Here is a 13,016-nt window from a genome sequence, read left to right as displayed (position 1 = left end):
CCAGTTCCTTTATTGTATCCAAATTGGCAGGGAGGTCATGGCGGAGCGACAAGACCTTCTCCGCAAAAAAGCTCGCAAATGCCTCACAGCCGTGTGTCAATTTGTTATTTAAATTTGGCTGTCCCTCAAGGGACGTTAAAGACCTGATTATACTAAATAATTGCGCTGGGCGAGAGCTAGCGGATGCAATGGAGGCCGAGAAGTATGACTTCTTAGTAGCCTTCACCGCCATCTCGTAGGTTTTCATAAAAGCCCTATAAGATGTTCTTGAGGCTCCGTCACGGGCACCCCGCCATACTCGCTCTAGCCGTCTGAGGTCCCGCTTCATTTTCCGGAGCTCCTCGGTAAACCAGGGAGCCCGGTTTCTGCGGGGTTGCAGAGGGCGCTTAGGTGCGATCTCATCGATGGCTGCCAGGAGCTGGGCATAGTAGGTGTTTCCATTCATGAATCTATGTTCTATTTGGCAGTTTGCAGAATGATAAGAACAATCCTTTCTTTGGTTGGTTGGTTGGTAAGGACTTCACTTGGTGATGGCTACTATAATAACAATGGGAGGCCTTTTACCACCTCCAAATACTTAGGTTACACAGATTCCCATCTATAAAGCAATTAAGTTGAACTACTTGATTTAAAATAGTGTATTCTCATTGACTTCAGTGAGGCTAAAATAAATCTCAGTCTTGCTGCTAAAAATCACTAAATCACTAAAATCACTGTCCAATATAAGGAAATCCTTATCCAAACATTCTAAATATATGGAGTAAAGGTCAAAGCAGCAAGGAAGTGGTATATTTCCAAGATAGCATGTTAAGTAATCTCCCCCCCCCAAAAAAAAAATAGATCATGGAATTAGTAATTCGTGTTAACAAATGGAAAGTGGTTACAGTGCCCCTAGGCAGTTGAAATCTCAGGGGCCGTCTTGCAAATTATCCCCTAATACGTTTTTTATTTTAGTGGGATAACATTGAACTAAGAAAACTTGATTGTAATTTTCTTTTAAGATTAAATCAATATTAATTTTATATTTTATTGTGGGGCCCCTAAAAGGCTTCAGGCTCATAGACCTTTGCCTATTCTGCCTGTTTGGTAATCTGGCACTTGAGTGGTTGTGTCTCATATGGTATCAGAGACTGTTACCTCAATCCACATGCCCATTTGTTCTCAAGTGTGCACATAGATATCTTGCTCACATATGATAGAGGAAATTAATTCCTTTATGTGTGCAGATCACAGTTGCTTCAGTGAGGGAGCATTTGCAAGCAGAGAGTTTTTCAGCTCGCATCAGAGTTTATATGGCTGTAAAGTAATTGTGAATCTAACTATAGTTTTCATAAAAACAAGGCTACTTTTCAGGGAACAAAATGCACCATGAAAATTCCAAGCAAGGAAACCAGGTGGCTGGCAGGATTGTAGTGCAACATTGCAGGTGGTTTACCAGTGATTTGTGGGTGTTTGTTGACACCAAACCCACAACTGACAGTGTTTGCCTGCTCTGTAAAAAATAAACACCCAACATTCTGGATTATTATTTTAATGGGGTTATACATAAGAATTAGATTCCTTTGGCCACAGGAAGTAATTGTTAGTCATGATTAATATCCCATCTAATCTCTCTCAATAGTTTTTGTGAGCAATGCTACTTAAGGTGTCTAAATGTACTAGTGGGAATTGAAAATTATAGTGTAGGCCTCTTTCACTAGCTGAAATATTTTAAACCTTATTTCACTGAGGCCAGGAGTGGTGTCAATGTACTTTGTGTGAAAAGTGCAATAGAAGCATTAGTATTTGACAGCCCTTGTTGAAATAAGTGAAATTAATGGAGCTCTTTTCATATACGACAAGGCCATGGCACCCCTTTCATGCTGCTTACAGACAGAGAAAAGTCAATACTTTTTTATTACTTGACGCTGACCTACATTCTGCACTACAAGTGCCAGGCCCACTAATTGGTTTCAGTTGTGAGGAAAGTTTGCCCCAAAGAAACATTGGAGCAGATAAATCAATCTTTTTAGGGTAGCTTAGTGGTTTTGAGCACTTGAAATGACATTTGTGTTGTATTGACAGAAGGGGCTGTTATACTCATTTTGTCATGTCAGAAGCCCTTGTACTAGTTGGAAGTGTTAACCAGTACTAATATATTTAGGCGGGAAGCCCCTCTTTGCTGGATCAACATTTTGCCCTAATAGCAGATTGCCGTGTTTGCTTCTCTCCCTCTCTCTGTTAAATAGCACTGCATGGCCATTAAAAGGTCACAGAATGTCTTGCGGCTTCTCAGTTCAAAGCTCTAATTTTGCCATTACAGGCATTAGGATTGCAGGGAAAACTTGGGCGAGGACCCCTAGAGTTAAATGGAGGGAGCCATATTTGTACCATTGATTTGTAAACAGAACTTCCTACTGTGTCTTTCTCAAATATCTGTGCCATGAAGTGCTCCCGGGTGGTTTATTCAAAATAAAAACGTCGTTAGGATAGCAATGGATCCTCTCTTAAAAGAACACACATTTTCCTATTAGCATCTAAGAATATGGCAGGCGAGTGGAAAAAGAAATCTACCAATTGCATGGTTTTAAATAACAGCGTCCCAATGATAAATGTATAATTATTTCACGGATAAAGTAAGGATTGTACGAACTTTGATTTGAAGTGACATTCATCATTCCCCCACCCCCTGCAAGCTTGAAGTTTGTTATTTTAGACTTACAGGATTTAACTGGGCCTGTAAGACAGAGCTATTCCGCCTGGCCTTTAATTTGAATTCAGTCTGATTTTTTATTTCCCTTCCCTTCCACCCCCCTTCCCTTTTATGAAGATTACCCACTCTGAGACCCCACAGCTAATTCTCCCCTGGCCTCCTTGCTGACCCAAGTAGGACAAATTCAGCCAGCTAGCCCTGGTGACTATCTAATGTTTATTGGATGGATTTCCCCCAAATTTATTTTTGAACTTTGAATTTTATTGTTACTCATGCTTTTATACGGTATTTTATGCTGCTTCTATGTTGCATTACAATTAAGTGTTTTAAATTTGTTGTTAGCCGCCCTGAGACCGGTTTTCTGAACCGGGAAGGGCAGGTAAAAATTATTATTATTTATTATTAAAACTGAGAATCCTGTCTAAAGCTGGATTTAGACACGTCAAAGAAGTGTTTCAGTTTAAATCGTAAATTTAAACCGGGAAAACAGGTAAGAGAAAAACAGGACTCCACATAGCCATCTGGTGGTATAATGTTATATCACACATACAACACATAAATCGCTTTTTCTTTACCAGTCTGCTGTCTTGCTGGGTTAGCAAGAAAGCTTGCTACTGTTCCTCACTAAAAGGAGTGTGGCAAAGTGACATTATGACAAAATTCATCACTAGAAAACTAGTCTGTACAATTTATGCAAACTCTCCTTAATCACTTTATAAAATCATTATTTATCTCACAAGATTTATATACCACTTGATTGTAATAAAACCCCAAAGCACTTTACAAAAAAGTAACATAGACTAAAGGTACTAAAAAGCTATATATTGTTACAAGTGGCCCTTTAGTTAGGAGGTATTGCCTTCTATCTAATGTTTTGCTTCTCTTTTCTCTTAAAGTATATGGCACTTACATTATTATGCTGTTTCTCACAATGATACATGAATTGATTGTAACTGACTGGTTTTTCTTTAAATAGATTGCTAAGCCCTGTTCCCACACAAATATGACATCATATTTTTTAAAAAAATACGTTAAATGTCTTCAGTTCATGTATATGCAGCTTTTGTGTGTATAAATCACCTGCTCATTCAATATGTGTACCATTTGCTAAATTTTGACACAAATTTAATGAAATAATGCATGTACAAAAGTTCATTTTTCAAAAACATGGGTCCTGCTGTTAAACCCATCTATGCATGCATCCACTCAATTGCAAACCTCAGATATTATTGAAATAGATATTATATATTGAAGTCCCCAGTTTAAATCAAGATATATGCACATACCTGTATAGGCCCTGGTTCAGAGAACTCTTTGAGCTGCAGAAATGCTACATACACATGGCTGTACTGGCTGATAACTGGTGCCCAATGACCAACCTTTTGCAAAGGTAATCACATGACAAGACATATTGCTTAATCTATAGGTTATATATGCATTTTCCAGATTGCTGGATACAACCAGTCTCTCGTGCAATAGGCTTTTCAGCATTCAGCTGGGGCTATGCACATATAAAAGGGACGTGGGTGGCGCTGTGGGTTAAACCACAGAGCCTAGGACTTGCTGATCAGAAGGTCGGCGGTTCGAATCCCCATGACGGGGTGAGCTCCCGTTACTCGGTCCCTGCTCCTGCCAACCTAGCAGTTCGAAAGCACGTCAAAGTTCAAGTAGATAAATAGGTACCATTCTGGCAGGAAGGTAAACAGCGTTTCCGTGCGCTGCTCTGGTTCGCCAGAAGCAGCTTAGTCATGCTGGCCACATGACCCGGAAGCTGTACGCCGGCTCCCTCGGCTGGTAAAGCGAGATGAGCGCCACAACCCCAGAGTCAGCCATGACTGGACCTAACAGTCAGGGGTCCCTTTACCCTTTACCTTTATGCACATATATAGCCTTAAATCTTAATTGCACTGATCATCTCTTTAACAGGAAGACAGGAGAGCAATTTGGGAGGTGCTAAATCCAGCCTCCGCCTACTCCTCCCAAACAGTGAGTCAGTGTGACTATTGGCATACACCTGTCTCAAGAGACAATGGAAGAGTGCATCATTGGGGATAAGGACAAACTGTTGGAGAGTTACAGCAGTGTCAATGGAAAGGTTGCTGGTAATGGTGGAGCCCAAAATTGTCTACCTGGTCACCAATGCTGATATGTGGAGTGCTGGTGACTCCTGACCCAAGGTGTTGGTATTTGCCAGGCTGATGGTGAGGCTGAACTCAGGCAGGCTTGGGCAGAATGGTTGATGGGTCACTATAGAGCTTCCTTGGAGTCAAGGCTGCATCATCTGCAAACAACATCTTACAAATAAAAAAGCCATCACATTTTTGTCTTGGCATGGAGACATGCCAGGTTGAATAGACCACTGTCATTCCTTGAATGAACATACACACACTGTCTTTCATCAAGCTGAAGGCATATGAGAGCAGCAGGGAGGAGAATGTGCCAAAAAGAGAGTTGGGGGGAGAACAGCTTCCTTAAAAAGCAAGTGAATTTTCGCTGCTGGATCTGGCTGGAGAACTGTTAATGCAGCAGTTGTTTGCATTCATGATTCCCCATCCAAAATTGGAATATTCAATCATAAACCTGCCTTCATGAATTGAGGTCACCTACCTGGATTGGAGCATCAGATTGTATTTCTTGGACTGGGCCAATAGTCTATAAACTGTTGTTCCCTGTCATCATTTCCTTTGCTGCATTCTTTTGAATTGTGTGTATGGGATAATTAGCCTACATGGCAGTCAAATTATCAAAGCATTGAAAAAGTCCCTAGGTCTAGTTAAATCTTGTCAGTATAGACTATAATCCCTTGGAAGATAATGGGATCAGAAAATGAAAATGCTTAAAAAATGGATTCAGAATTTTATCATTCAGCTTTGGTTTTCTTTGGGCATGTTTATTCAGGCTGTAATTTATTAGGCCTTCTATTATATCAATATTTTAAATAGCACAGGCAAATGCATTCCTGGATATAATACAGGTACACCACAGTATAAGGAGGAAACTTTCTCTCATCGTCTCTTGCCATTAGGCTTACCTCAAGGAAAAGCTTGAGAGTCCAAGGTTGTGGGAAATCCTGAACGCTTTTGCACAGTCTGGTGAGACTTTATCTCATATGCTACTGATTCAGAAATACCAACTTCCTTGTCACCCCATTTTTAGAAATATGGTTGTCTTGGGGGGGGGAATGATATGATGAACGTTTTGCAATAATGTGACATTTTGAAATAGCTGCACTCTGTTTTTTTCTTTTGATGATTTTCCGTTTATGTACTTTCTAATTTTTTTCCAACAAATTTGAAACTGAAAAAAAGAAAAGAAAAAGGTTAGAGCTTTAGACTAGTGGATGACTTTTTTTCTGGGATAAATCAAGAAAGGTATGCTGAGTGACTTTATTGTCAGATTGCATTGTATGTCCTAGGGTTTTACATTTCATTTCAACAGAGAACACTGCAGATACTTACTAACCATGGGAAAATAGTATGGTGGGTTCATGTCATGTTACAAACTATGCATGTCGTTTAATTAATATCACCAACTGAAATATTAAGTGGGCCTAGGCCTGAGTATGCTGTTGTGAAAGCTATTATTGCTGACATTGCTAGCGCTATTGGCACTGACTCTTCTTCAGGGCTTGCCCAAAATAGTTTGCTTCTTGAGGCAGAGAATAAATGGTGCACCTTCCCAAGTCAAAGTGCATAGTATCCAAAGCTGATCAAGTTATTTTGGCATACGAGGCAGAAAAGTCTACAAGCACCTCTCCTCCTTCATGGCAGTAAAAATAATAATAAAATAATAACAATTTACTTCCCTTGCATGAATTGTAGAGTTGGTAATCTAGTCCAGTGGTAGAAGAGGCCACATCACACAGCCTTAGGGGTGAGGAGCAAACCACTGACTCTGCTGGCTAGGGTTGATGAAAACTGGAGTCCAACAACATCTAGACCAATGTTTCCAAACTTGGGTCTCCAGCTGTTTTTGGACTACAGTTCCCATCATCCCTGACCACTAGTGCTGCTAGCTTGGGATGATGGGAGTAGCCCAAAAACAGCTGGAGACCCAAGTTTGGAAAACCCTGATCTAGAGGACCACAGGTTTCCCACTCTGCTCTACCTAATGGTAGGGCCAGCCCTGTTAGAATTCCTTCTTTTCCTGCTACTGATCACTACTGCCACTACAGTTAAGAAAAAGAACGAAAGGAACAGAACAGTGTCACCATTCAGAAGAACAGTAGGAATATATAATCAGCAACTTCTGGCCCCATGATCCGATCCAGTTGTTTAAATACACAGCTGTGAGTGTGTAGCGAAATAGCCTTTAAACAAGATAAGCAGTACAGCTGCCAACATAAAGTAATCTTACGCTGAGGGAATGAATGGCGCAGTGGACTTCCTTTTTGTCATTTTGACTTGGATTTGAAGCCGGGCATGGGCTTAGTTCCAGCTCAAAAAGCCATTCACTTCAAAGGCACCTAAATTGTCCCAAGGAACTAATTCTGGCAGTCGGTTGTTATTGTCTGGCAAGTCATCCTAATAGCAAAAGCCGTCTGCTCTCTCCAATCAGTGCTTATTTTGGGGATCAGAAATGACTGGACCTTGTTTTATGCAGACGAGAGTGGTAGGAGCAGAGGTACACTCTGAGAGGAATGCTGACAGCTGTTTTCCTGCTCATATTTTATTCTAATTTCCTAATAAGTTAATTATGATGGGATGTTCCTCTCATACCCTCAATAGAGCCCATGATTCTTATCAGGAACACAGAGCGGCTGACAAGTGTCGTTTTCATTGAGTACATCATAAAGAGAGATGTGTATATTCTCTGGGTCTGTCACATTACTGGAATCTGGCACAACTCCCCTCCCATCCCCTGAACATCTGTATTTTAAAAAGAAGTTTCTAGCTCCCATGGTAAAGGAAAACTCATGATAAATATATTGTAAAGAATCATAAGCCAATGGGGTGCTAGTTTGTTTATTGAATGGACATTATTCTGCCTCTCCAGCTATCGCCCACGTAGCCCTTGTCCATCCCCCGTCACTTGATATGCAAAACAGCACATTAAATACAAGACAATCTGGGAGGGTGTGATATAACATGAACATAGATAGCCTATACAGAATCAGAGCCAAAATTCAATATTCTGCCAGAGGGCAAGAGCCAGAAGTTCTAGTCTGAAGCACTGCCAAGTGTACGGACTGATTCAAAGCTGGAATTTTAATCACATTTGAGGCGAAAGAGCCAGGAAAGAGTTTTGGTTCCCTCCCTTAAGTGCTCACTGGTGTACTCAGGAATGTGACAGATCACTGGATCCTGATTTTTATTAAGAAATGTTAAAAAGAGAGTATGTGGACACTGTAAATATTTACAAGATGTAACTGAAACTGTATTGTTTGATAAATACAATTAAAGATTCAAATTAGATCAACTGTAAGTAATTGTTAACACTGAAACTGTTATGTGACGAGGAACATTATTTTGGTTCATTCTACATTTTCTCTTCAATCTGTAATGTGTATGTGTTGGACTGTTATAATGAGTTGAATGTGTGTTTCCTTTAAAAAAAATATCTGTATAATATATACAATCTACATGTTAAACTATGATACTGGAAAATTCAAAAGTGTGTGTGTGAGCTCAGTCGGCCTAGCATGAGACCCTTAATCCCAGGGTCATGGGTTTGAGCACAAGATTGGGCAAAAGATTCCTGCTTTCCAGGGGGTTGGACTAGATGACTCTCATGTTCACTTCCATCTCTGTAATTCTATGATTCTATGGACAATTTATTCATGCAGTGTTTATACTGTAGATCTCTTCAAACTGAATTGAAGTGAAAAACCAACCAACCATGATATAAAACACAAACACACGCCATAAAAAAAGCCAGATTAGATTGCCCATCTTCTTCCCATGAACAAGGTGGAAACAGAATCCTGCCTTCCTGCTCCATCCACCTGCCATGCCTATTCCACCAGATGTTTACATGCAGTCACCATAAATTTGAATAGAATGCCCATGTGAAAAATCCAACCTATGTAGGCTCAAATTACACAGCCTTTGGGGCTTGTTGGAGTCAATCAACTGCATTTTTTAGACCTATGTATGTTTAACTTTTTATGCACGCATTCATGTGAGGATGTTCAGGTGCAGCCAGTAAGTGGTATGAGAAAGTGTAGTATCGTTACACTGTCACGCACTGGGAGATTATCAGGGAGAAAGTTCCATTCAATCTGGGCTGCAGTCAATATAACATTAACTGCTCCAATTTAATTTTTCCTTTTTGTTTTCTCTAGGACTTCTTAACCGTGCTACCATCGATTCCTCTGTTTGCAAAGTTTGGCCAAGCCTATTCCAGAGCCGGAGCAGTAGTGTAATTTCTCTACCAACCCAGTCTATGAATTTTTAAACACTTGAAATAAAGGGTTTTTTTTGTTTTGTTTTGAAAATGTGAAGCAAAGCAATTACTTATGATTGGCATGTACTACCTGCAGACAATCCTCATATACAACCTAATTTTGGAATTCTGAAATAATGGATCTAAGCAACCAACAAGTTACATCATGCCACATTTTTTGTGTAAAGGACATCCATAGAAACAGATCTCCATCTTCAGAAATTATTAATTGTAGGTATGTCTACTCCGTTTTCTCTGTTAGCAAGATTGCAGATCAAAGTAACTGGTGTAATAAGCTCAACGATCTGAAGAATTAGAATAATTTACTTACTCAGGTAAGAGATGTAGCCCTTTTGTCTGTGGCGAAAATAAAGGAATAAAAAATGCTTACTCTGTTAATAATGCATTATCATCTCCCTGTGATTGAAATGATCAGTTGATAATGTGATGTAATACTCATATTGGCAAAGCACCATGAGGTGAATATATATGCACCCCAGTCCTAAATATACTTGCTAGTGAGTAAGTCCCTTTTAATTTCATTGAAAATGTCAGTGCTACCATGGGAAGTAGGCATGTTGTCCACCTGGCTCCTCACGTGGTTCTCAGTTCCTGGTGTTACTCCTATAGTCTCTTGCACTTTTTCTCTTTCTCTATTGCTGATCCTTGTCTCTTTTTTATCACAGGTACAGAGGGCATTCGGGGTTTATGTCACCAGTTTAGCGTCAATATAGAATTTTCTTGTTCCCCTGGTCTGCTTCTTAGATATTCCTAGTACATGGAACTGGGATGAAGAACCCTCACAGAAGTTGTCCACACACAGGCAAATTCTTAAATGCTAGGGTAGACTCAGCCATATTATTCTACAAACTTCCACAGTTATCAGGCAACATCAGATAACATCAGCTCAGACACAAAGAACAGAGAAATCAAGCTCTCAGGGGCAGGTGCAACACATACATCATTTTCTAAATGACAGCAGTACAAATCAAATATGTCAGGCATTTTTTTCCAAGCATATTTGGCTGTCTTTTTGTACTTTTGAGTAGCTGATCAAATTCAAACTTTTGAAAGTTTTGTATTTATGTCCTGCAATGGGAAGCGAAGGTCCTTTAATTCTGGTAAGTGAGGGACACAACCCGAGCAAGTTAATTTTGCCAAATAAATCGGAGTGCTTTTGTTCTTTGTTCAGGGGGCTGAACAGAAGACACTCGCACAAAGGTGTTGATGAATAAGGGATGCCATAGTAATTTTTAGATGTGAGGGCTATCTCTTTGATTGCTCCAGCTTCAAGGTAGTTCATCTCTTCATGATAATTCACCCTGTGTTGTTACTTATCTTTCTACCACATTTTCCCATCAGTCCGATTAGAACTGGCAATGCCTTTATCAGATTAATCTTTCTTTCTTGGTTTCTTTTAAATATCTCTGACCCCAAGATAAACATAACCTATGCCAAGCAAGCCATCACTGAAGCTGCTGGAGTTTTCAGTTGCTGATGATACTCTGCATATATTAAGGTTAAAAAGAGTACTTCCAATTCACTCTAATCCACTCACTCATCTATTGTGTAGCCTTTATTCAATCTCTTTTCTTTTCTTCCTCCCAAACAGGGCAATTTTAATAATCCTTTCCATGTGCAAAAATATGCCTGCGATTTTTATGAGACAGACTTAGGAGATGACTACACTATACCCATTTTTCACTAATGTAATTTTGTAGGAAAGAGTGCACTTAAAAGCAATGGATATGGATGTTATTTATTTCAGAAATTCATGCCCATGTCTACCTCCAGGCATATCTTACTACAACTACCGCTTTGCAAGTTGAAGGCTGGAATCCTTCCTCTAACTGCTCGGCTAGGAGTTGTTAAACCACAACTGAGGCAATTAAATAGCTTAAAAGAAGAAGAATGGAAAAGGGCCCTTAGTGTCACTTCCACTTCCTTCTGATTAAAGAGCAGTATTGGTTCTTAACGTGGCAATCCAGTTATTTATTTAAAATGCTTTTATTCTTTTATTCTTGTACTTGGCTCCCATCTCACTACTGATTATGCTACCAGGAGAACAACAGTGTCTGAATTTTGGAAACAGGTTCAGGGGAGAGAAAAAAACAACTTTTCCAATTTGGGGATTGTGGAATAGCTCAGTTTACCCATATCAAACCAGGGTAGCTTCACCCTAGACCAGTTTTAACTGTGAGCTGGACAAAATTATGATGGACATTATATTATGACTGACACCTGAGCAATAGAGGGGCTAGCCAAGTCATTGTCACAAGTACACAACATTTTAAAATGTCAGCAAAAGCATCTTTGGGGCACCATGGTATAAAGCAAAACTACTCTTCCTGCCCATTATTCAACCTCTACCTTTCGTTATAATTATGGTTTATGGTGACAACTGATATATGAATCAATATATGGCACCATGGCAGTTTCAAGGTCCCATCGTTTACACATTTCCTGGTAATACGAGTCATGGCAAAATCGCATCCATTGCAGAACAGCCTTCTCTCATTCTAAGTAAATCAGAAACTTTGTGACCTTTTGAGTCTTTACCAAGATGCTGGCAAGGTAAGAAAATTTGCATAATGTGAATGCCTGCAAGGATATAAAATGTATTCCAGAAGAATTCTCACAAGCTTGAAGAATCATTGTTGACACAATTCATCCATCTGACAAAATGGACCCTAGTTTGCAAAAGCTTGCCTGGTGGCTTTTAAATTCTTGGACTACATTTCCCATCTGGCTGGGGCTGCTGTGACTTGTAGTCCAAAACACCTGGAGCACTAGACTGGCAAATGCTGCCTTATCCCTAAATAAATTTGCTAAACTTTAAAGTGCCATGGGAGTTTTTTAATGCATGAAAACTTAATCAGACAGTGGTCAATTTTGCCCAGTATCGCCACTCTGGCATGATTGCAGATAGTAATATTTCTAGCCCAGCTACCTGCAATACTAGGGCTTGAATCTGAGACCTTCTACACACACACACACACACACACACACACACACACACACACACACTTTCTGCTTTCTAACCAAAAATTATGCCTTAGTGAAGAATAACAGACCAACCACTGGCATATTAATTTTTTTGTGGCATCTTTACTCTGTATTCACCAGAGTTACAAACTAGTAGCCTAAACCTAGTTTCATCAGTGGGACAGCACAAGGCAATTTCTCCAGCCCATTCACTGTAGAAAGGGGAAATTAAGGTGTCTGCCCCAAGATAGAAGCCAGTAATTGCAGTGGAATCATAAATACTGTACTTTTTCATGTATAAGACTATTTTATTTTTTTATTCTAATGTTCAAAATCTGGACTCATACACAGAGAGTATCTTCTTCCATTTTCTTAAATTGGAGTCCTCCAAAACAGAGGGTGTCTTATACATGTGGTCATCTTATAGACGGAAAAATACGGTATATGGATAAATGGAGGCTGTGGAAGACAATGTTTGGGCAATTTAGAATACCTCGGAGGTCCAAATGCATCCTTATGGGTCACATATATTACTCGATATCCTGCTCTGTTTTCCAGTCTGTGGCACAAAAAAGCAAGACTACCACCACATAAAAAAATCCAACTTACAACACTCTCCCCTCCCCAAACCAAAGTAACTTCTTTTTTTAAAAAAAAAAAAATGCACAATTTATTCCAATGATGATTTAGACGGGTTGTTAAATTTCATTACTACCTAGGAATTCCAGAGCTCCTTATTATAAGGAAGCAATGTTGAATGCAAGTCTTGTCTTTTCAAATAATAAGTAAAGCAAAGTAAGTGTGTGTGTGTGTGTGTGTGTGTGTGTGTGTGTGTGGTCTTACCGAACGCTTAAAAAAAAGGATGCTGGATTTTATCAATGTAATAAAGGAGGAACTCTAGAGAGAGCCAATTTTATTTCATCTACTATATTGGTGAAATCCCTCTTCAGGCTTA

At 39.6% G+C, this 13,016-nt stretch overlaps 1 protein-coding gene across 1 annotated transcript in view; it reads left to right on the top strand.

Annotated features, from left to right (window-relative positions):
• The window catches only part of SPATA17 (spermatogenesis associated 17), a gene marked incomplete at its 3' end in the record, with an annotated part of 77,089 nt that extends 67,611 nt beyond the window's left edge, over positions 1-9,478 (top strand). Inside the window, exon 10 of the mRNA XM_083494717.1 lies at positions 8,976-9,478. Within this exon, the coding sequence (XP_083350843.1) occupies positions 8,976-9,056 (81 nt within the window). The remainder of the gene's footprint in view (positions 1-8,975) is intronic.
• Between the last annotated feature and the right edge of the window lie 3,538 nt (positions 9,479-13,016).

This window comes from Podarcis liolepis, assembly GCF_965112155.1.
Source record: "Podarcis liolepis genome assembly, chromosome: 3".
NCBI classification, from domain to species: Eukaryota; Metazoa; Chordata; class Lepidosauria; order Squamata; family Lacertidae; genus Podarcis; species Podarcis liolepis.
This window is presented reverse-complemented; position numbering and strand designations above follow the sequence as displayed.